We start from the raw sequence: 23,794 nt of genomic DNA, 5'->3' as shown, positions 1-23,794 counted from the left end.
AGTCACATAAGCATATTTTTCCTTTGCATTTTGGCCACGCAGAAAAAACTAAAGCAGCATGCCCCATTTTCCTGTGCATTTGCGCACCAAACGTCCTCACAAAAGTCAATGGGGATGCCCTAATGCAGGGGTCCCCAACTCCAGTCCTCAGGGACCACCAGCAGGTCATGTTTTCAGGATATCCTATGGTAAGAACACCTGTGGCAATGTCTGAGGCACCGACAATAATTACATCCCCTGTGCAATACTGAGGAAATCCTGAAAACATGACCTGTTGGCGGTCCCTGAGGACTGGAATTGGGGAACACTGCCCTAATGAATGTGCAATAGGCTAGTAGATGCGCGAAAAACTGTGTAATTGCGCAGGAAAAAGAACCCATCTTGGCCGGGAGCATGGGTCCGTATTTTTTTGTGCACACAAAAAGTTAAGTAAAATACACCGATGCAGGCCCAAAAAAAACAATGCTTGCTCTGCAAGACTTCTGCGTCCATGCAGGCGCTAATACACATACGCCCGTATGAATCCGGCCTTAGTGAATTCTGTCCGTGTTTTTTCAGCACACAGACCGATTTAATTTAATTGGTTTATTCAGATGTGCGTTTTTTATGCAGACTTAGGGCGCCTACCCACTTGCGTTGCCGATTTTCGCGCGTGAAGAACGCGGCGTTTCCGAGCGTTTTTTGCGCGTTTTCCGCAGCGTTTTTTGCAGCCCTCCATTGACAATCATGGGTGCATTAAGAGAAAAATAAGGAGACATATGCAACTGACAGTTCCTATGTGAAAAAAACCACACGAAACGGAAAAAAAAAAACAGATGGACAAGAACACATTCTATACTAATTGCTCTTGAGAAAAAACGCAAAACATCACAGGAAAAAAAATCGCAAGTGGGTAGGCACCCTAAGGCTGCATTCACCCGATCGAGCGCGATAACAGACCGCTGGACAATGTGCGTTTTTCATGTTTCTGTGAAAATTGTGATCATCAGAGGATCACAAGGGTTTCATTGATTTCAACGGAAAACATGACATTGCACAGCATGCGAGGGCCATGTGATGGCTTTTAAGGTCCCCTTGAAAGCAATGGGCGAGGCGTTTCGAGGGAACGCCATAATTTAGGGCGTGCTGCGATTTTTATTTCACTGCATTGCTGCAAAAATTAAAAAAAACGCTCATGTGAATAAAGTCTTATGTTCACGGGCGGGCAGGATTCCACATGTGGCAGCCCGCAGCCGCACGTACCTGTCCGGGTCTTCTTTTTTCTGTACTGCGGATGTGTGCAGAAGTGTCGGTCAGCGCGCCAGCACACATGCGCAGTACAGTCTTTTTTTTTGTGTTAAACTTCTGCTTCCCCACGGAATCCACGGCTCGTCCGCAGTATCAGCTACAGACGGGCCGCGGATCGGATAGATTCCATTGACTTGAATGGAAGCCATCTGCACACAATCCGCCCTATAATGGAGCATGCTGCGATTTGTTTTCCGTATCCGGAAAACAAATCTGCATGTTTTAACTGAGGTGTGGACGCCTATGCTTCCCTATGGCCGGCGTAATTCCGGATTCCAAAAATCAAGTCTGCCTGTGGACATTGGGCCTAAGTCCATAAAAAAAAAATGGGGTTCGCATTCGTCTTGCAACGCTCAAAACTCACGGGAGATTAAAATGGCAGCATGTCTTACTTTGGTCCATATTTACTGACCAAAGTCGCTCATGAAGTCTACGGGAGCGTAGAAAAACCCCATCGAACACAGATGTCAACTGCATTATGCGCTGCATTTTTCACGCATTTTACCAGCAGACTGTGAAAACAAAAAACGCGACATCAATCGGCCACGCGATTTATTTTTTTTTGTACGTGAAAATGGATGACGCATGTATGTAAAAAAAGAACATGAATGCATGACCAAAACGCACGTAACACGCGCAGTGAAAGCATCCGCCATTCACAGAATGATAATGCAATAAGCCCTTTTATAGCCAGAAATTGTATGTTTTTCTATCCACAAGTTGCACTGTTGCTGACCACTGAGCCGGCACACAGCTCGGCACCGCACTGCACCAAAGCAGCGGCGGCCGCCAGTGGAGGCGGAACCTTGTGTCCGCGCCAGGCGTGTCCTCTACTCCACCTTCCCCCAGCTCCCATCACTTCCTACTTCCGGTCTGTGGATGAGACGTGCAGGAGGGCACAGCAAGCCGACGTGTACAGCAGGTAAAGGAGGAAGAGTGACGTATGCATGGATGGAGATACATATATAACGGCGTGTGAGGGTCCCGGTCGCTATGATACACACAGATGTGCTGCCATCACCTCAGTGGCTGTCCCGCTGTGATAAATGATAGCATCATATTGGTTTGTGCAGTTCGTGTGTTTCTAGTATTGTGAGATTATATGTGTATATATAATATATATTATCTGTTAACCCCTTATTTAGTGGTTTAGTCCCTTTTATAGTATTTAATCTTTTTTTGCTATAAGGGGAATCAGCTCCCCATTCATTCACGTCTTGCATGGACAGACCGCTGCAGTGTAAAGCATGGTGCAGGGACATCCACTGTCTATACATGAGGCTTTAAGGTAGTTTGTTACTTTCCAAGCATTAATTAAAAATACTCTAAAACCGCTGTCCAATTGGAGTTGGTCATCTCTGAAAGGGATTTTACTGACGAGTCTTCATCCTGCTGGGAGAATTAAAGCGACACTTTGGGACATAATTCTGGTGGGAAGGAGAGGTATCCCTGCTGCTGTTTGGTTCTGTAAGTTCAAGAACCAGTTTCTGGATGGCTGCTGCCATCAAAGCAGTTGTTCATGGTTAGAAAAACATGGCTGATTTCCCCCCCCCCCCAAACACAGCGCCACCCTTGTCCATAGGGTTGTGTGTGGTATTGCAGGTCAGCTTCTCATTCACTTTAATAAACTGCAATACCTCGCACAACACTATGGACAAGAGTGGCGCTGTGTTTGGAAGAAAGCAGCCATGTTTTTTTTTTAACTCTGGGTCACCCCTTTAAACTAGCCAATGGTCCACAGTACATTGATTGTGCTAGGGCTATTAATGCGCTATCCCTTTGCTGTGACTGGTTGTCACCGCTCTCATGACCAGCACTGGCCAATCGCAGAGCAGTATATGATGTTATTAGAAAATGACGGAGGCCACCTGAAAACAAAATGGCCAAAGCGAAGGACAGCCGACAAAATCAAATAATTCTTTTGATCCGGAACAAAATTTTATCTTGAACCCAGCAGGTTGCTGTAGGCATCAGGTGACTATCTGCAGGATTAGTAGATTTACGGGGTCCCAGACAGAATTTCAAACATGTAATCAGACCACCCACCTAAGGGGGTTTTTGGCATTCTGATACTGATGACTTAAGGCCCATTTAGACAACGAGCCATCTTTTGAGCGATAACCGTTGCGTCTAATAGTGCTCCGTCGTGCACTATTCGTTCATCGGTGATTTCCAGCAAGCTAGAAGTCACCCATGACTGTTATCAGCACCGCAGGCTGATTTTCTCAGCGGGCGGCGATGATGGCATTCTTTCAGCTGGTGTCCCACTAGCAATTCTCAGCGAGACACTAGCTGAAAGCTCCGAGAACAAAGCAGCTGTTTGCATATATAAAACAGCTGCTTTCTTCTTAGAGCTATCGCGGTGGTATTCCGCTCCGTCTGCATTAACTCTTAAGTAGCTAATTAGCTACTTAGTTATGCAAAGATGATTGTTCAAAACTGTCACTCAAACTGTCATTTGAGCGATTATCTTCCAGTGTAAATGGGCCTTTAGGCCTCACGCACACGGACGGTTTTTCGCTGCGGAATCCGCAGCTGGCGTCCGCCTCAGGGTTCCGCAGTAACAACCCTCCATAGCATGCTATGGAAAAATGATTCATGCACACGAGCGGAAACCAATTGCAGTTTCCGCTCAGGGATGAAAAATCGGAAGCCGTCCAACCCGCGGCCCGTTTGCACTTGACATTGCGGATGGGCCGTGGATTCCACAGGAAAAGCAGTAGTTTAAAAAAAAAAAAAAAAACATCTGCACCGCGCATGTCCGATGGCGAGCCTTGTGGACCATCCGCTGGACAGATTGAAGATTCAGAAAGCAGGTACGCGCAGCTGCCGCCAGGGCCGGCTTGCACATGCGGAAACCGGCTCTGCCGTCTGCGTACATCCTTAAAGGGATTTTCCAGGCAGCACCTGCCAGGATTGAAGTGAAAGCGCTGCTTTGACCTATGTAGTGGCCGGCGCTCGTAATTGTAGGCACTGCTTTTGAAGGCACTGATCAATGGAACCCCAGCCTGTAACTACAAGCGCAGCTCCGATTGATTTGCCTGCAATTATGAGCGCTGGCCACTACATAGGTAAGAGCAGCGCTTCCACTTCAATCCTGGCAGGTCCTGCCTGGAAAACCCCTTTGAATATTGATGGCCTATCCTAAGTTTAATCAGTGGAAGTTTGCTGATCAGCTGTTTAAAGAGACCATAATGCTTGGATGAACACCACAGCCTCTTTACAGCATACAAGACACAGCGCCATACATTGTGTAGTGGCTGTACCTGGTATAGCAGCTCAACGAGACTGTGCTGCTCTCAGGCCATGTTATGAATGAACATGATGTCATAGCCCCGTGTACAGGCCGCGGTCTCTTCAAACTTCTGATCAGCAGGGTACTCTGCAGCAGAGCGCCAGAGAGCAGCGGATGGACCCTAAGGATAGGTCATCAACATTACAGTCCTGCAATACCCCTTTATGGATCTATTTGTGCAGTTCTTTAAAGCTGGCTACTAGAGATGAGCGAGTATACTCGCTAAGGACAATTACTCGATCGAGCATTGTCCTTAGCGAGTATCTCCCCGCTCGGAAGAAAAGGTTCGGCTGCCGGCGCAGGTGACAGGTGAGATGCAGGGGGGAGAGAGGGAGAGAGAGAGAGCTCTCCCCTCCGTTCCTCCCCGCTGGCAGCCGAATCTTTTCTTCCGAGTGGACAGGTACTCGCTAAGGGCAATGCTCGATCGAGTAATTGCCCTTAGCGAGTATGCTCGCTCATCTCTACTGGCTACACATATAAGATAGTCGCTGGCCAATGTTTGCTTAGGGTGTCTTTACACGGGACAACTGTCAGTCGCTGGCTAGAGCAAACATAAGTGACAGATGTTCTGTGGAAGCACAACTGATAACTTGTTCAATGGTGCAGATTTTGACTTTTCAAGCAAAACAGCGCAGGTTTTGATGCAAATTTTAGTCTGAGTATACATCAAATTATGCTGTTTGTGAATGCACCCTACCAATGGTCCCTCTGTGCCCCTGTCATCACTCCTTTCCCAAGTAATGATGGCGCATGTTGTTGTTTTTTTTTTTTTTATACTTTTGGGCGCATATGTATATTTTTTTATTTCACCCCTTCCCCAACGGACTTTTTAGCAAAACGACCAGTAGAGCGTTCACGACTGCACTGACAGCACAGCATCCCGTACCTTGAAATTGGAAGCGCTGTTCCTGTGATCAGCACGGCGCTGCTGCAGAGTGCATGGACGGCAGTGTGTGTATCTGGACTCCTCTTCCCTTCTTTACTCCTGCGAAACCAAGGAGGTAGAATCTGGGTGCACCCACTGTGGTCAGCAGCACCGATATCACGCTCGCCAACATGCGATATTTGGCGTGGGTGTGAGGCGTTTTTATATCAAAACCGCCTCGCTTTACTTCCGCTGAAACCCGCGCCGGAGGATTGCGGAGGGTTTCCCATTGTTTTCAATTGGAAACATCGCATTGCACCGCATACACGCAGTGCGTCGCTTCCACCAGCCACGTTGAAAGCAATGGGCGATGTGAGGGCCCGCCCAAAGATAGGATATGTGATGGGCTCATATTCGTGCAAGATTTCTGCGTCTCGCCAGGCTCTCGGCTGTGTGAGCCCGGCCTAAATCTTAGATTTGCAGCATGTTGGTTTATGCTCCATATTTTCACTGCACATTTTACCTCTTCGAATGGAAGGGGGGGGGGGGGGGGGGATATTCTGTATATCCATATGAATTCGCAAGGTGAAATCTGACAGTGATTTGATGCAATTCTGTTCCAGTTCCACAATCCATTCGTGTGACGAGGAATCTGGACTATTCTCTTTACAATTTGTCTCACAGGAGAAAAAAATGGCACATAACTTCCTGACACGAGTTCTGCGTTGAGTTTTTCGCATGTGGATTAACCCCAATGAATAAGGCCGTCCCCATGTGGGCAGATGAAATAAGTCTGGTGCAGGATTGTGCAGTGTGAACGGGCCCTACCAGAGTATTACCTGCTACTAGACCCAAAGGGTTTATTGCAGCTGACCGAAGGATTCCGTGGCTGTACTCTGATCTGCTGGATGTGGAGTGACTTGCGTAAGATTCACTGCTTGCGCAGCCAGGATATCAGTCCTCTGATCAGGCCGTGGGCTGTAATTCTAGATGACGCAGCGCACTGACATATTAATTACTGCCGAGAGCCCTTTATTACCTCTACATTAGTACTGCGCAAAAGTTTTAGGCAGGTGTTGCAAAGTCACATTGAAAAGTACGTGCTTACGCTTTTTCGCTCACACTAGTAGATGCGAACTGCACATTCCGCACGTGGAGGTAAAAATCGCAGCATGCTCTACTTCGCCGCGGATACCATGTGGATGGTCAGTGAAGGCCATTCGACCTGCAGCCCAGTGAGACCTCCATCCACCTGACTTTCGTCTCCTATCCTATAGATATGTGATGAAGGTCACTTCTGGTACGACCAATTTAACCCCTTAAGGACACAGCCTATTTTGGCGTTGAGGACGCAATGATTTTTGGGGGATTTTCATGTCCACTTATCAAAAGTCGTAAGTTTTTTATTTTTCTGTTGACATTGGCCACAAGAGATTTTTTGCGTGGCGAACTATAGTTTTTTAAATCGATGCGTTCAAGTCCTACAACTTTATTTTTCCATATACGGAGCTCTGTGAGGGATTGTTTTTTGCATAACGAGCTATAGTTTTTATTTGTACCATATGGGGTACATATGGCTTTTTTATCACTTTTATTGCGCTTTTTGGGAGGTAAAACGAACAAAATGAGCATTTTGCCTCCCTTTTTTTACGTTTTTGCTCCGCAGGATTAATAATGTGCTCAAATGATATGCTATGGCAACCCGACGGCCCTCCGCGATGACATTGCGGGGGTCTGATGATATCAAAGAGGGAGCCCCCTGCCTCTGTGAACCCTTTATATAACGTGTTCTACATAGATTGCAGCATGTAAGGGGGTTAACAGCGGGAGTCGCTGTCCTCATGTACGCCTTGTTGCAGCGGGAGGCCGGCTATCAGTAACAGCCGGCTCCCACTGCCGGATGGCGTGAGCTCACTTTTGATCCCGTGCCATCCACAGGACGTAAGGTTACATCCCGTTGCGTTAAAGGGGTTGTCCCGCGGCAGCAAGTGGGTCTATACACTTCTGTATGGCCATATTAATGCACTTTGTAATGTACATTGTGCATTAATTATGAGCCATACAGAAGTTATAAAAAGTTTTTCACTTACCTGCTCCGTTGCTGGCGTCCTCGTTCCCATGGTGCCGACTAATTTTCGCCCTCCGATGGCCAAATTAGCCGCGCTTGCGCAGTCCGGGTCTTCTGCTCTCTTCAATGGAGCCGCTCGTGCAGAATGCCGGCTCCGTGTAGCTCCGCCCCGTCACGTGCCGATTCCAGCCAATCAGGAGGCTGGAATCGGCAATGGACCGCATAGAAGAGCTGCGGTCCACGGAGGGAGCAGACCCCGGCGGCCATCTTCAGCAGGTAAGTATGAAGACGCCGGACCGCCGGGATTCAGGTAAGCACTCTCCGTTTGTTTTTTTTAACCCCTGCATCGGGGTTGTCTCGCGCCGAACGGGGGGGGGGGGGGGGTTAAAAAAAACAAAAAAACCCGTTTCGGCGCGGGACAACCCCTTTAAGTACCACACTGCCATAATGTAAACTTTACGCCCCGTGGCGTTAAGGGGTTAATGATATTTATGCGCCTACAAGAGTTTTCTGGGGAAGACCGTCTCTGATGGGTGGGTAATCTCACAATGCATCTAGTGTCTGGCAGACATTGCTCCGTGGAGTTGGCTTTATGTCATTTTTTGACCCCTGTGCTGTCGCCTTTCTGCACAGTACAGAAGAGATATTTGGCGCGGTGCGTGGGGATGAGCGTGCCGTGGGGGTAGGATTTGATTCTCGAGTTACCCGCTTGTCAGCAGTTCCCGTTCCGTGTTGCATTGCAGTATGTGGTGTGCCCTTACACTTCTATCTTCTGCCCTTGGTTTCTTGTCGCAGCCTGTCTATTTATAACGTACCTTTTCTTTATATCCATTGTCCCTTTACTCATTCACAGACGCAGCCCTGCTGCTTACAATATCGTTTGGGGAAAACAAAGATTTGCCAAGTATTTGTAATACACAGAGCCTTGTTTCTCCTGAAGCGCAGCTCTCCACCTGAGGTCGCTGCATGCCACCCACCATGCGTGCAGCACGAAGCATGCAATGACATTACGTACTTGCTGCGGGACGCCGAGCACCATGGAGTATTGTGGCGTGTATTACGTGCTGCGCTTTTTCTTGCACACGTGTCTCGCACTATTCGCGTCAGCTGCAACATGGCAGCCTATGGCTGACCGATACAGCATATTCCACGCGCGGGTTGTGCTGTAACAATACGTTTGTGTGAGACCGCCCTGGGGAGGTAAGCCGCAGTCAGCAGCTTGGTTCCCGAGGAGCAAAAGGATCGATGTTGAAATTCAGCGTCCTCAATCCCTCTTCTTCTCCAACATCATCTATCGGGGAAGAGCTGAGCCGTCCTAATATACATCAGAGAGTTCTCCCACCCGCCTGTTATCGATGGGTTTGGACAAGCAAAGTCCAATTTATATGGGCGCCTTAAAGGTGCCCATATACTTTCAATAGCTGTCACATGAGCTTGTTGAAATTGGCAGGTTCGGCTGACCTTTCTCTCATGTATACAGGGAGATTAAAGGGGTATTTTGGTAGTGAGGCATGTTTTCACCCTTCCATTGGATGGATGAAAACTGATAGATCCATGGGGCTCCGACAACTGGGACCCCCACTGATCCTAAAAATGTGGGTCCTGTTTTCCTGGTCGCTCTTGCATCAAGTCAACTCCCACCAGAGTGACATTACTTTGGTTTTAGTGGGGCTGACAGAAATAGCGGGGGATACAGAACGACCAGAAGTGAAGCAAACGGGAGCCCCTGTTCTTGCGATAGGTGGGGACCCCAGTGATCGGACCCCACCAATCAGTTAGTTATCTCCTCTCCTGTGGTTTTGGGATAACTTTTATTTTATTTTATTTTTTTTTCACTGGAATAACGCTTTAAGGCCTCTGTCAAATCATTACTTTTAAGAATTGGTGCAAGGAAGAGTGCAGCAGTTGCCCGTAGCAAGCAATCAGATTCCAGAACTTCGACTTCCATTGCTCTCTTGCAATGCTTTTGATTAATCTCCCCCAATGATCCTGGCCATGTGATCTTATGAACGCTGCAGCATGTGATATAGTGAGTAGATACATTGTACTCTATGTTGAAGGAGTTCTAAGAGATGAATATGAAAAAATATGACTGATTTCTTCCAGAAACAGTGCCACGCTTATCCACAGGCCTTGTCTGGTATTGCAGCTGAGCCCCATTCATTTTATTGAAATTTAGAAATGAATTCTAATTATTAATTCTACTACCGAATGATTATATGACTCTTCTGATGTCTCACAGGTTCCTTATAAACTTTTCTTGTCTTTTTCAGGGAGGCAATTGCTCGGCAGTTACATCTTGGTGGCGGTTTAGGGAAGGACAATGGTGTCTAAGCAGGTGTTCCTCTTCAGCTTGGGTTCGCTCTACCTTTCCCTCTTGTTCGTATTTCTTCTTATGGATGTTTATGCCAGACCGGCAAATAATTCTGCCTTAAAAGATAAGCCAGTGGACAATAAGGATGAGAATGAAATCATGCCCCCGGACCACCTGAACGGAGTGAAAATGGAAATGGATGGTCACCTCAACAAGGAGTTCCATCAAGAGGTTTTCTTAGGTAAAGAGATAGAAGAATTTGATGAAGATTCAGAGCCGAGGAGGAACAGGAGGAAGCTGGCGGCCATCTTTTCAAAGTAAGTCCATGGCTGAGCTTGGGTAACAGTACCAGATGCAGAAGTATCAGCCAAGTGGTCATGACTGCTAACTGGGTTGAGCCTAGTGTTAAAGGGGTTGTAACTAGAGATGAGCGAGCCTACTCGGCCACGCCCCTTTTTCGCCCGAGCACCGCGATTTTCGAGTACTTCCGTACTCGGACGAAAAGATTCGGGGGCGCCATGGGTGAGTGGGGGGTTGCAGCGGGGAGTGGGGGGGAGAGGGAGAGAGAGAGGGCTCCCCCCTGTTCCCCCCCGGCGCCCCCCGAATCTTCTCACCCGAGTACTGAAGTACTCGAAAATCGCGGTGCTCGATCGAGTAAATACTCGAAATGAGTAGATTCCCTCATCTCTAGTTGTAACACAATTGGCTTTTATCACCTCTCCATAATATTGGTGATAGTGGTGAGACTGCAACCAATCAGACTTCTGAGACCCCCACCGATCCTGAGAACGAGGGCCCCATTCCTATTGTCCTCACTGTTAGCTCACTACACACCGCAGCAGGAGATTGAATCGAGCAGCGGTTGTAAATGCGCGGTGCTACTGCATTTGTCTTCATTGGGACTGCTGGCGATCGTTAAGCGCTTGTACTCGGCCATTTCCATCAGCCCAATTGAGTTGAATGCAGCAGCACCGTACTTGTGTGACCGCCGCTCCATTCAGTCTCCTCCTCACTGCAGGTGGGTACAGTGTGCCCGCAATGAGGAGCAGAGACGGTCATGGGTTCTTCATTCTTGGGATCTCACCGCTGAGACTCCCACCCATCAGATTCTTATCACCTATCCTAGTGATAAGTGATAAAGGTACATTTTAGGTACAACCCATTTAAAGGCTATTGAAACCATTTGTGCATGTAAAAAATCAGTACACAATATCTTTACTAAAGGTGCGTTTAGACGTAATGATTATCGATCAAAAAAAGTCATTCAAACGATTGAAAGCGAGCGATAATTGTTCGGTCAAAATATGAGCCAACGACTGATGAGAATCGTTCACTTTTTGTTAGTTCAGTTTCAGCCTGCTTTGCATTTTCATTCTCGTGCACTTGAAATGCCTTATATGTGCTTTGGCTCAAGTCTTCTATTGAGATATCTGGCTGGGGGCATTCGCAGCACTGATCAGCACAAGCTTCCCTCCCTTGTCGAAGGCTATTTAGCCATGCCTACTCAATCATACACAATGCTGTCTCTCCTCAGTGTTTGCCACTGGGGGGAGAGAAAGGTAGGTGTAATTGATTACTACACAGTGTTATCTCTAGATCAAATGACAAGCTGTTGGTAGCTGAGCTAGGCTAAAATCACAGCCTGATAGGACTATGATCTAGATGTGGAGTATTACAAAACAGTACTAGAAGGTGCAGCATGCTGGGGCATGGGGGCTGATGAGATGATCAGTAATCCCCACACTGTCATACAGCACTCTGTAATAAGGTTTCTCCCTCCAGACATATTGCAGGTTTTTATCCTCTTTTATTACTTAAAATGTGGAGTGAGTGTACTAAACAATGACATATAACCCTTCCATAGACTGCACTTCACTGCGTGGAAGATGCACATGAACTTGCAAATGATTATCTGCTGATTTATTCCTGTTGCTGCAGAGACCCCCAGAGTGGTTGCGTCTCACAAATCCCCTGCTGTGTAATGTCTGTAACCCTCCCCCCCCCCCCACCCCTTTCCCACTCTTTTGCTGTCACTAAAGGTCCTTTTACACACAGCGATTATCCTTCACAATTGCCTTTTGAGCAGTAATCGTTGCATGTAAATGTGTGCCCATCATGCACTTATCGTGCACTTTTCGTCCATCGCTGAGTTTAGCTCAGCTTAAAATCCATCGTCCCTGATAAGAGGGACCGCAAGCTGAGTTCTCTGCGGGCAGCGCTGATAACATTCTTTCAACAGCTGTCCCACTGGAGAACAATAGCGATGTATTTAGAGAACAGAACATCTGCTGTTCTCTAAATACATGCAAATGAAGCTAGTTAGCTACTAATGGGCTGATTAGCCCATTAGTAGCTAATGCAAAATGATCGCTCAAAACTGTCAGTTTCTGATGAATTTTGAGCAATCATCAGTGTGTAAACGGGGCTTTACAGATTTTGCTAACCTGTCAGTCCTCCAGTCTGTAGTGCCTTGGAATACAATAGAAGCCAAATGATCAGAAATTTTTAATGAAGGCCAATTACAGAAAGGCTTCATTTCCAAAGACACATTGATTAAAGAAAAGAAAATGTGAAGTTGTACGAAGCCTTTAACCCCTTCCCTCCCCATGACGTAAAGGGTACGTCATGGGAGCGGGGTACTTCCCGCAAAATGACGTACCCTTACGTCATAGGGATAGCGCAAGATCACATATGATCTCGCGCTATCCCGCAGCGGGAGCCGGCTGTCAGTCATAGCCGGCCTCCTGCTGCAACAGCGGGGGTGCATCGGAGATCTATGTAGATCGCGGCACAGGAAGGGTTCACAGAGGGAGCACACTCCCTCTGTGAAGTTACCGGGCTCTCGCAATATAGTCCTGTGTTGCCAGTGCCTGAGATCACTGTATAAGCAATAAGGCATGGCAGGGCAGTAGCCCTGCCATGCTTTATCACAGCGATCATCAGGGCAGTGTTGTAAGACCCCCAGGGGGACACAAATTGTGATAAAAGAAAGATTAAAAAAATGAATAAATGTTTTTTTTAAAAAACCTCTTTTTTATGCTTTTTCTCATATTAGCATAAAAAAAGGTAAAAAAAACCCCACATATTTGGTATTGTTGCGTCCGTAAAGACGCGTACAATAGGTTGCACATGCCTTTGACTGTGCAGGGAAAAAAAGCGTAAAAAACTGAGGCAAAATGCTAATTTTTAACATTTTGCCTCCCTAAAAACGCATTAAAAGTGATCAAAAAAGCCGTATGTACCCCAAAATGATACCAATTAAAAACTACAGCTCGTCTCACAAAAAATAAGCCCCATAGAGCTCCGTACATGAGAAAATAAAAAAGTTACAGGACTTTGAATGCAGCGATTTAGAAAAGAAAAAAATTTGCCCAAAAAAGGTTTTTTTATTGCAGAAAAGTGGAAAAACCTAAAACAATGTAAGAATTTTGGTATCGTTGTAACCGTACCGACCCGCAGAAAAAAATGGATTGTGTCATTTATGCTGCATGATTAACGCTGTAAAAAAAAAAAAATCTATGGCAGAATTGATGCGTTTTATTTATTTTTTTTATGACTGGGAGAGAAAAGTTTTACAATATAGTCAATGTACCCAAAAGTGGCACTGATAAAAACTACAGTTCGCCACGCAAAAAACAAGCCCTTATACGGCCGCGGCGACCAAAAAATTGTGACTTTTAATAAATGGAGAAGAAAATCCGCCAAAAATCGTTGCGTCCTTAAGCCCAAAATAGGCCATGTCATTAAGGGGCTAAGGGCCTTTTACGCAGCCTGATAATCAGGAACAAACATTTACTGAATGTTGGTTTTCCCGATAATTTGCTTCATTCAGCTGATGGACTGTAAGGAGAATTTATGTGTTTATCAAAGAGAAGATGATCCCAGATCTCGTGCAGAAGTCTGGATCCAGGAGAAATACACATCACACCAGCCTGTGCTGTATCAGATGATTTCTAATTTATTCTAAGGTGTATTTGGTTTTTATACTATAAATGACATCACAGGAAAAGTACATACCTCCAAGATTAATAATACATAATAGGCTAAAACTAAAATGTTTAACATAAGTTACACCTTTTGAGGTGTAACTATAACATACAATGAGACCCTTATGAGTTCAGTGAAAAGGAAGGCAGTCTGGAGATTCTTATCTTGTCTGTCTACCCCGTAATGGTATAGAAAAGGTTTCGTTTAACCCCTTCACTACTTATACTGGCATCATGCTATATCTTTCTAGTCTACAATCCAATAAAAGAACAATTAACTGATACATTGATCTACAATTTTCTTAACCTGAACGGACAAAGGACTATATAAAAATCCTCCCACCCCATCCCCATCTTTTGCCCCTATAGTGCCAAGCTTCTACACATGAGTGGCACCAACGAGCGCTGATGATCTGGTATATGGCGATCGTTGCTCATTCTAAACGCCTGATCAACTGGTGTAAAGGACCCTTGGCTCATAATATGTGACTTCTAGTTCGGGTTTTGTTGTTGATCACTACACGCAGGTCTGTAGAACGTCTCGCACACAGTGATTATGAGGTGGGTTGTAACGATGATTTGTTTCTAACTAATGAAGTGTGCTAGACTGATGCCCGCTCTTGCTGTAGTGGAACTGACAGCTCACTTCCTGCGGCTTTTTATGGGCTTCTGGTAACCTGCTCATACACTTCCCATTCTTACCTTCAGATACATCCTGTCAGTTTTGCACACAGGTTCCCATAGGGTGACGTTACTTGCTACAATAGGTGCAGGCGATGCAAGGTTTCCCTATTGAAAAGTTAGAAAAACATGGCTTGTTTTCAGACACACTGCCACCCTCGTCCGTGGGTTGTGTAGGGTACTGCAGTTCAGCTCCCATTCACACAACCCTATGGACAATGGTGGCGCTGTGTTTCGAAGAAAGGGCCCATGTTTTTCTAATAGTAGACAACCCCTTTAAATGCTGCAATGATGGAATTATAGGGGTAGGAGTTAGGCTGGGCTCACCCGGTTTTACCGCTGTGTGGGCCGGTGTATCACAGTGTGTGGCTGCGATTTATGATTGTGCATGACAGTGTAATAGTTTATATGAATCTGTGGCTGGAAGCGACTCCTGTCCCGCTACTTCATCTTTGGGGAGACTGTCCGATCATTAAATCCTTCTTGCCACCTATTCTGTATATCTATGGGATATTTGCTGGAAAACAAATCAAGAATACCCCATGGGGGGGACCTTATTCACCTTACTTTGGGATTCGATGGAACAAGCCAAAAAAGGCTCACTGAGATACCTCCTAGGCTACCTACTAGGCTGGTGATTCGGAGATGCTGGAGCCCCCCTGTAGTACTCTCCCCTTGTGAGTGGGCAGCGGAGGAATGACATATTATGAAGATAGGAGTTTCTTGCGGAGACTCGCAAACGTTCGTCTGAGTTCTTGGCGTTGTGATGGTCATGGCAGTGCTTTATGGACTCGGCTGAATTTGTCTTATTGGTTCGTCTTAATTCTGCAGCGTACTGAATTTACAATCTATGGCAAGGAAGGGCGTCCCCTGTCCCTGTCACTCCAGTCCCGAAAGCTACTGCAGTACCCCTAACTGTGGCAGTGGGGGGCGTTCAGTATATTAAAAAAACCAAAACCAAATGCTCCCGTTACATACTGCGCCCCTCCACCGCTCACCGTGCTCTTCTGTTTACATGCGCTGCAGCAGTTAACCCACGTGACCGCTGCAGCCAATAGGAACCCGGACAGGAATGTCCTCAGTGACCGCCAGTAAACCTGCCTTGCGGCTACTACATTAGAAGCCCATGTGACGGGTTTATGAGGTCTTCTCATCCGGTGACATCCGATGCCGTGGCGCCAGACCGCAATAAACATATCTTAAAAATGTCGCTTTAAAGAATTCTCAGCATTTATCTACAATTGTTTACTAACAGCTGAGTCTACTGAAATGCAGAGTAATTGTATACACATCACCTAATGCTCCGATTTCCTGATAATGGTCCTCTACTGCCTCCGCACTACACTAGTATGTTCCCATATGTGGATAAGCTGTAAGGGGGTATTCCCCAAATTCACCTTTTTTTTTTCTTATTTTTTCTAACCTACCTAATAGGTAATAAAAGTCTGATTTGGAGATTCATAGCTGAGACCCCCACCAATCCTAAGAATGGGAGTCCCTTGTTCCCATCTTCCCGTCACTGCGGGCTCGCTGCACTCCCTGCAGTGACATGGAGATTGAATGGAGTGATGGTTGAGCATGCATGGTCGCCACTCCATTGGTTTCAACGGAGCTGATGGAAATGGCAGATTACAAGCGCTCAGCTATCTCTGGCAGACCCATTCTAACCCTTTCCAATCCAGTATCAGACATAGTCCGACATGGAAATTTCCCTGCATAGCTGCGATGTGTCCGACCTCGCCTGACATGTTTCTGACTCTCTGCAGGACCGCTCTCCCGTGTTGGAGTTCTCTTCTGCCTATGTATATTATACCATGCGGGACAGCTCTCCGACGTCTGAGAGCTGGCCTGAATGCTGTTAGAAGCATATTATGACGAATGAGCTTCCTGATGTGAAACACTCATAACTCGCCTTTATAATTTTCAAAAATTAGCTAATAAAGTTTGCAAAATGTGAATGGGCCCCACGCAAAATAAATAAGAGCTGGGGGGGTGCGGTTGGCAGGGAAATTAGATTGGAAAGGGTTAAGATGAATGTAGCTGAGCATACTCGACCTCCATTCAATCGTCTCATCACTGCCCAATCTACCCTTGCATATTTGCATTAGCATATATGATTTGCTCAGCCCCAGGCTGGTTTCAGACCTCAATGACATGACCAATGAGTTAGCTATAGGTAGCTTTAAAGGGATTGTCCGTAGAAGGAATTTTCTATGGTTAAAGGAAAGCAGGTTTCGTCACCAACATAGAAGGGGGTTCTTTACTGTAAGAGCGGTGAGACTGTGGAACTCTCTGCCTGAGGACGTGGTGATGGCAAAATCCATAGAGGAGTTTAAGAGGGGACTAAATGTCTTTCTAGAGCGCAAGGATATTACAGGATATAGACATTGAATAACCAGTGGGGTTGTTGATCAGGGTCTTGCAGTCAGGTAGGAACTTTCAAAACGTTGATCCGGGGATTATTCTGACGGCCATTATGGAATCGAGAAGAAATTGTTTCCCCCGCATGGGCTAAATTGGCGTCTGCAACTTTTTTTTTTTTTGCCCTCCTCTGGATCAACATGGGGGGACGGGTTAAAACAGGCTGAACCAGATGGATGTTGTCTCTCTTCAGCCCAACATACTATGTTACTATGTAACCTCATTTTACATGGAAGCTGGCCCAGGGATCGGCTGTTGTCGTTGAGGGAATGCGTGTTTTGCCATACGTTTCCCATGCACACTGCCACTACAGGGAACATGTAGTATTACAGGGCTGCCATTCAGATGTATGGCAGACCGTGTAATTCATTGACGGCCTTGGTTCCTCCTAAGTGACAGCTGCTCTGTGTTAGCGGCTCTGGCATGTCCACATGCTCCAATAAGGTTTATGGAACGTACTTGTCTTTCTGAGAGAACCCATTTAGGAAAATTGATAAACTGTTATATTTTGCAGGATATATATAATTTTTTAATTTTTTTTTTTAACAATAATTTTTTATTGAGTCTTCAAATACCGTATATACCGGCGTATAAGGCGACGGGGCGTATAAGACGACCCCCCAAATGTCACCTTATACGCCGGTATTCAGTGGAGAAAAAAAAAAAAATTTTATTACTCACCTCCCACGGCGTTCTGTCGCGCTCCGGCAGGATGTCGCTCGCTCCGGCAGGCTGTCGCTCGCTCCTCGTCCCCGCCGCAGCATAGCTTTCTGAATGTGGGGCTTGAAATCCCCGCTTCCAGAAAGCTAATACACACGCCGGCAGCCATGACATCATTGAATGGCTGTGATTGGCTAAAGCACACGTGGCTTCAGCCAATCACACTATTCAATGACATCATTGAATGGGTGTGATTGCTAACACGTGCGCCTTCAGCCAATCACAGCCATTCAATGATGTCATTGAATAGTGTGATTGGCTGAAGCCACGTGTGCTTTAGCCAATCACAGCCATTCAATGCTGTCATGGCTGCCGGCGTGTGTATTAGCTTTCTGGAAACGGGGATTTCAAGCCCCGCATTCAGAAAGCTATGCTGCGGCGGGGACGAGGAGCGAGCGACAGCCTGCCGGAGCGAGCGACATCCTGCCGGAGCGCGACAGAACGCCGTGGGAGGTGAGTAATAAATTTTTTTTTTTTTACACTTTTTTTTTTTTTGTATTACTGGCGCATAAGACGACCCCCGACTGCAGAGCAGATTTTTCGGGGTTCAAAAGTCGTCTTATACGCCGGTATATACGGTAAGTATACATACAAGGGCACAGCAGTATGGAAGAGTTTCCAATCAAAATACAAAAATGTAGTTGTAGGCCTTGTTTCTTCTGAAAATGAAACTATAATGAAGTAATAGCGATCAGTTGTTATTTCAGTACACAGCGGTCAGTGCTAATTACCGGGAGAAACATTTCTCAACAAATATCAATGGCCTGGCTAGGGCCAACTAGTATTTAAGGAAGGGTGGGGGGTATTCCCTCTCTCTCAGGACTGCCGCCCGTGGGGGCAAGGGCATCAAGAAGTCGTATTTAGGTTAGTAGATTCGTCCCCTCCAAAGGAAGGGCATAATTTATCCATGGGGTCCATATACTAAGAAATTTATCGATTTTTGTCTTCTGCTATCGAGGTCAACCTTTCATTTATCAGGTACCAATTCATGCGGCGTTTGACTTCAGAAAAGTCCAGAGAAGCTTTACGCCAGGAATGGGCAACGGTTTGTTTTGCAGCTAGGAAGAGGGAAGAGATCAGCTTTCTGGAGTTTGGGGATATATTCTTGATCTTTTTGTTCAACAGAGCCTCCCATGGATTTTTGCGCAGGTTATGGTACGTTACCGAGTAAATTAGGGAGTATGTTCTTATCCAAAGTCTTTTGACTCTGGGGCAGGACCACCATATATGGAGGATGTCTCCAGGGGAAGAACAACCTCTGAAACATTCTTTGGAGTAGCCCGGGACTGCATGTGCGATACGAGTGGGGACCAGATACCAACGGAGAAGGATTTTATAGGAAGTTTCCAGCATAAGTATGTTACGGACCCCTTGATTGGTGGAACTCCAGATCTGAGACCACTCCTCCTCACTCAGAACCCCCCCCCCCCAAGTCTCGTTCCCACCTGGTTACGTCTGATAATTGTGTGCGGTATGTAGTGTGGACAAGGTTTGAGTATATCTTAGAGATGAGACCCTTTGCCTGCGGGTGCTTAAGGCAGTAGGATTCGAAGGGGGTAAGAGTATGTGGAGATTTTGTATTTTTCAATAGGGAGGAAATACAGTTTAACTGTAAATAGCAGAATATTTCTGATAATGGTATGTCCTTATTTTGCTGTAGGATAGGGAACGTAGTTACACCTTCTCGAGAGAGTAAATGGTGGACCTTGGTGATGCCTCTATGTGTCCAATTTTGAAAAGCTGAAGGGGAGTCGTGGCCTGGCGAAAATAGCGGATTACGTAAGAGTGGTAGTAGGGGTAAATGAGGGGAGAGTAGGTTCCCAGAGTATTTTATGGAGTCCCAGACTCTAAGAGAATGTTTTATGATTGGGTTAGATATTGCAGGTCTATGAGTCGGGGGGATCCATAATAGTGAATCTACTGTGAGGGGATAAATTTCCCTGGCCTCTATCGAAAGCCAAAGGGGGGCATTTGTAATGGAGTGTAGGGAGGCCAGCTGGGCCGCCTGGTAGTATTTTGCGTACTGTGGGGTTCCCAAACCTCCTTGTTGCTTATGTCTGTACAAGGTGGAACGTTAGACTCTAGGGATAGAGTTATTCCAGATAAATCGGAGGGTCATTTGCTAAAGTGTTTTCAAGAAATGCCCAGGAACCTGTACTGGAAGAGCTCTAAAAAAAGTATAGAATTTTGGGAAGGAACGACATCTTCAAGGAGTTCACTCTCCCAATCCACGATATGTAAATGTGAAGTGTTAGGAGAGCGCTCCTGAGAGAATCAGATACACAACGCTAATGCCGGAGTATAGAGTGGATTGAACTTACCCGGTGAATAGCGAGGCCTGGATAGACCCCACTATCACCTCCACATCCAAGTAGGCTTGTAAAATGGCTGCCGTAAGTGATGTTTGTCCTATATGTTGACCGTCTCGCATTGCATTAAAATAATTTGCAAGATGGATATGAAGTAATGGGGAAATTTTTTTTATAGTAAGTGGCAGAGAAGCCGTCCGGCCCTGGCCGTTTATTCACTTTCAGTGTTTTTATCGCTTCTGTAACCTCGTCTGGGGTAATTTTTGCAGCCAATTGTTCCAGAAATGCTTCTGGGAGTGTGGTGTCTCGGAGGTATGCGATCTGTAGATCTGTTGGCATATTTTGTGGTTGGGAATATAATTTGGCTAAGAACTGTCTGAATTCGGTTATTATAGTCAGTGGGTTTGCTGTGATTGTGCCATGCTGTGTGCGAAGCTTAAAAAAGGGGCTCACTATAGGGTGGGCACGGAGTCTGCGAGCTAGTGGTGTTGTCGGTTTACTATTTAGTATGTAGTATTGTTGACAGGACGAGCGTAATTGTCTTTCGACTAGATCTGTAATACACAGGTCCAGCTCTGTCTTAGCTTGCGTGAGTACCTTCATACTTTCCCGAGATGGGCATTTTTTTAGCGACTTCCTCTGACTGCAGAACTTTCTGTTCAAGATTTAGTTGTCTCTGCAAGCGCTCCTTTTTGTGCCGAGAAGATGTTTGGATGAGGATACCACGGAGTACCACCTTGTGGGCTTCCAATAGGAAAATAGGAGATGAGGCAGAAGGGCTATTAATAGTGAAATATTCCTCGAGTTGAGGTGTTAATGAGGCCACTATGTCAGGAAGCGCTAGCAGAGAGTCATTAATGGTCCAAGAAGTATTAGTGGGCTTTGACATTAGGGAGTCGCAGGTTATAGATACTGGGCTGTGGTCGGACCAAGGAACAGAGAGGATTTTGGAGTGTGAAATTTGAGGAAGGAATGAAGCCGGTACCAGTATGTGGTCTATTCTCCGGTATAGTGAGTGTGGGGCAGAGAAATGTGTGAAGTCCTTGACAGTGGGATTTACCTCCCTCCTGGAGTCAACAAGATGGTGTTGTGAAAGAAGTCTTTTAAGGCTGTGTGAGATGGAATGTTGTGGTTGTATATGGGGCGTTGGGAGGGAAATTGCATTTCTGTCCAGATTCGGGTCTAGGATGCAGTTGGAATCTCCGCATAGGATAACTGTACCACTCTTATTAGCTTCTACAGTTTCGAGTAACTTTGTAAGAAAGTTAATTTGTCTGGAGTTTGGGGCGTAATATGCTACAATGGTGACCGGGACGTCTTGGATTACACCTGATAGAATAAGAAAGCGACCTTCAGGGTCCGCTATGGTTTATGTGTGGGTAAAAGGAACAGAACGACCGAAACAGATAGTCACCCCTTTTGTTTTAGATGGCCTCGTTGCTGAAAAGAAGGTAGGATAATGGGGAGAAAGATAACGTGGGGAGGAGTGGTCAGAGAAGTGGGTCTTTTTGCAGGATATCTTATTCCTATCCCCATATGTACCCGTATCTGAGTCATCTACTGGAAAGAGCGAAGGGGAACCTCAAACTCTAAAAGTGCAAATAAACGGATCACGGTTAGGAACACCTGCTCAACCTTTTTGGGTGGTCACAGCCTTCAGATGTTGGGAACATCCTCCCTACTAAACTCGACCCATGCCCGCAGTAGGTGCACGTTTTGTGGATAAGTGGGAACAGCCCTTTTCAACATATCGCAAACATGTTCACTGGGCTTACAGTCTGGTGTGTTTGGAGGCCAAGGCAATGTGGGGAATTCAATGTCGTGTTCTTCCAACCACTTCCTAGTGATCAGAGCGTTGTCCTGGTGAAAGATGGCACTGTGGTCTGGAAAGACTTCTTGAATGTATGGGTATGGATGGTCATCTAACAGGTCCTTTTTAGCATTCATAATTCAAGAATTGTGGCATGATGACCAACGCTCTTAGCCCATGCCAGGAAAACGCTCCGCAGACCGTGATATGCCACTATTGGCCTGTTGTATCCCACTGGTGCAATGTTGAGGTTCATCTGTTTACGCCGGGTGCAGACTCGGCCATCCATATGGTTCGGAAGTCAATGGGACTTGTCACTCCAGACAACCTTCTGCCATGTGTCGAAAGTCCATTGACCTCTTTACTGGGCCCATACGAGGCATTGGCGATGATGGAGGGTAACCAGAGCACCCTTCTCGGTTTTCAGTTATCGAACCCCAGTCGATGCAAGTAGTCTGCATAATGATTATGGAAGTGTGTCTAACTTTCCTGCCATTGTACTTGGGCTGAATGCCTATGGCCCGGGTCAGATTCCGACTGCGAAATCTCGCAGCTTAACCAGACCCTGTGCCCTGGCATTAACCCCCCGCTTACCTGTGTTCTCTGCTCTGTGGATGTACCAGCTGGCGGGCTGCACATGCGCAGTGACGAGACTCGCACCGGTGATGACGTAGATCCACTGTGACTCGCCGTGGGACTGGCAGCTTCCATTGACTGCAATGGAAACTGTTCGTGTGAGGCCCCCACTAGAATAGGACATGCCCCTTTCCCCCCACCACCACCACTACACGTGGCCTTCCACTTTGCGATCTTCTTCTCTTTGATGACTGTCCATGGTTCAACCAGTGTTGGTACTTTTGACATCTTGGTTTCGGGAACAACCAAGAAGGACGACTGAATCTGCCCATGATCAAAGTCACTGAAGTCCCCACGTGTACCCATAATTGCCAACTGTTGCCTTCTGCTGCACAGAGGAGAGGTCAACCTATTTTCTGAGGGCAACCATCGTGTGGTACCATGTTACCAATCACAAGAGGTCACGTACCAACTGTTCCTAACGCAGTGATCGTTCAGTGTAGACTCCGTGTGACCTTAGTCGCCCAACTCAATAGCTATAGAATTTAAGACTAAATGTTCACTGTAACCATAGTCAGATCACCGTCTTACTACTATGAGACGCCTCTCCCGTACGTTTACCATATCTTATGCAGTGAGAACCTTACAGAATACTTGTTACCAGGTAAAACCCCAACTATTGCTTTGCTTTAGACGTTAATTTTTTTGTACAGGAAATGTTGTCATTCTAAGAAATCTGTACCTACGTAGTCGGTAATGGAGCCTTCATGATCTCTTCCTGTTGGAAGCGCAGTTTCTGGTGGCACCTTTACAAGAAATCTTAACTTTCATCATCAAGACGGCCTAAATTCATGAAATGTGACTGGCTGTTGTGGTTCTCGAAGCCTGGATGTGGTTACAGCAAACTCCTACGCAAGTGCAGATCTATGTTAAAGTATTTGTATAGATCGAACTTTGCTGAACTTGATCAAACTTTGCTGGTATAGATTGATGATGGCAGCACAGACATATCTATATCATTTTTTACTCGTGAGTTCCACCAAGAGCGGAGCAACCATACTCCTTAGGATGACTCAAGATCAAAAATGCTTAACTAGCCTTAAAGGATCATTTACCGGGTGTCTGCGGTCAGGTAGATCTGACCTTAAAGGGGTTTCCCGTGGCAATACTATTGATGACCTATTCTCTGGATAGGTCATCAATAGTTGATCGTCTGGGGTCCGCTGCTTAGGACCCCGACCGATCATCTGTGCGGACGCATGCTGTCAGTGCCGTAATAACAGAGGTTGGAGCGGAAGCCGCCAGGCTGACCTCGGTGTAGTAGCTGGCGCGGCTCTCATTGAAATCTGCAGGTACAAGGCGGCTAGTATTGCCTTGGTTGGTTAGTTCCTTTTCTATCTGAAAGTTCCTGAAACCCTTCTCCTGAGATGGGTCATGTGATCTCCTTGTGACCACCAGGGAA

General features: G+C 46.3%; 1 protein-coding gene across 1 annotated transcript in view; it reads left to right on the top strand.

Moving 5' to 3' along the window:
- Positions 1-2,145: 2,145 nt before the first annotated feature.
- SDF4 (stromal cell derived factor 4) overlaps positions 2,146-23,794 on the top strand; it is a 47,706-nt gene continuing 26,057 nt past the window's right edge. The window contains exons 1-2 of the mRNA XM_066606762.1: positions 2,146-2,209; positions 9,789-10,146. Coding sequence (XP_066462859.1) covers positions 9,839-10,146 — 308 coding nt within the window. The 5' untranslated portion in view covers positions 2,146-2,209; positions 9,789-9,838. The remainder of the gene's footprint in view (positions 2,210-9,788; positions 10,147-23,794) is intronic.

Source organism: Eleutherodactylus coqui, chromosome 6, assembly GCF_035609145.1.
Source record: "Eleutherodactylus coqui strain aEleCoq1 chromosome 6, aEleCoq1.hap1, whole genome shotgun sequence".
NCBI classification, from domain to species: domain Eukaryota; kingdom Metazoa; phylum Chordata; class Amphibia; order Anura; family Eleutherodactylidae; genus Eleutherodactylus; species Eleutherodactylus coqui.
Note: the sequence above shows the minus strand (reverse complement) of the source record. Positions and strands in the feature narration are given on the sequence as shown.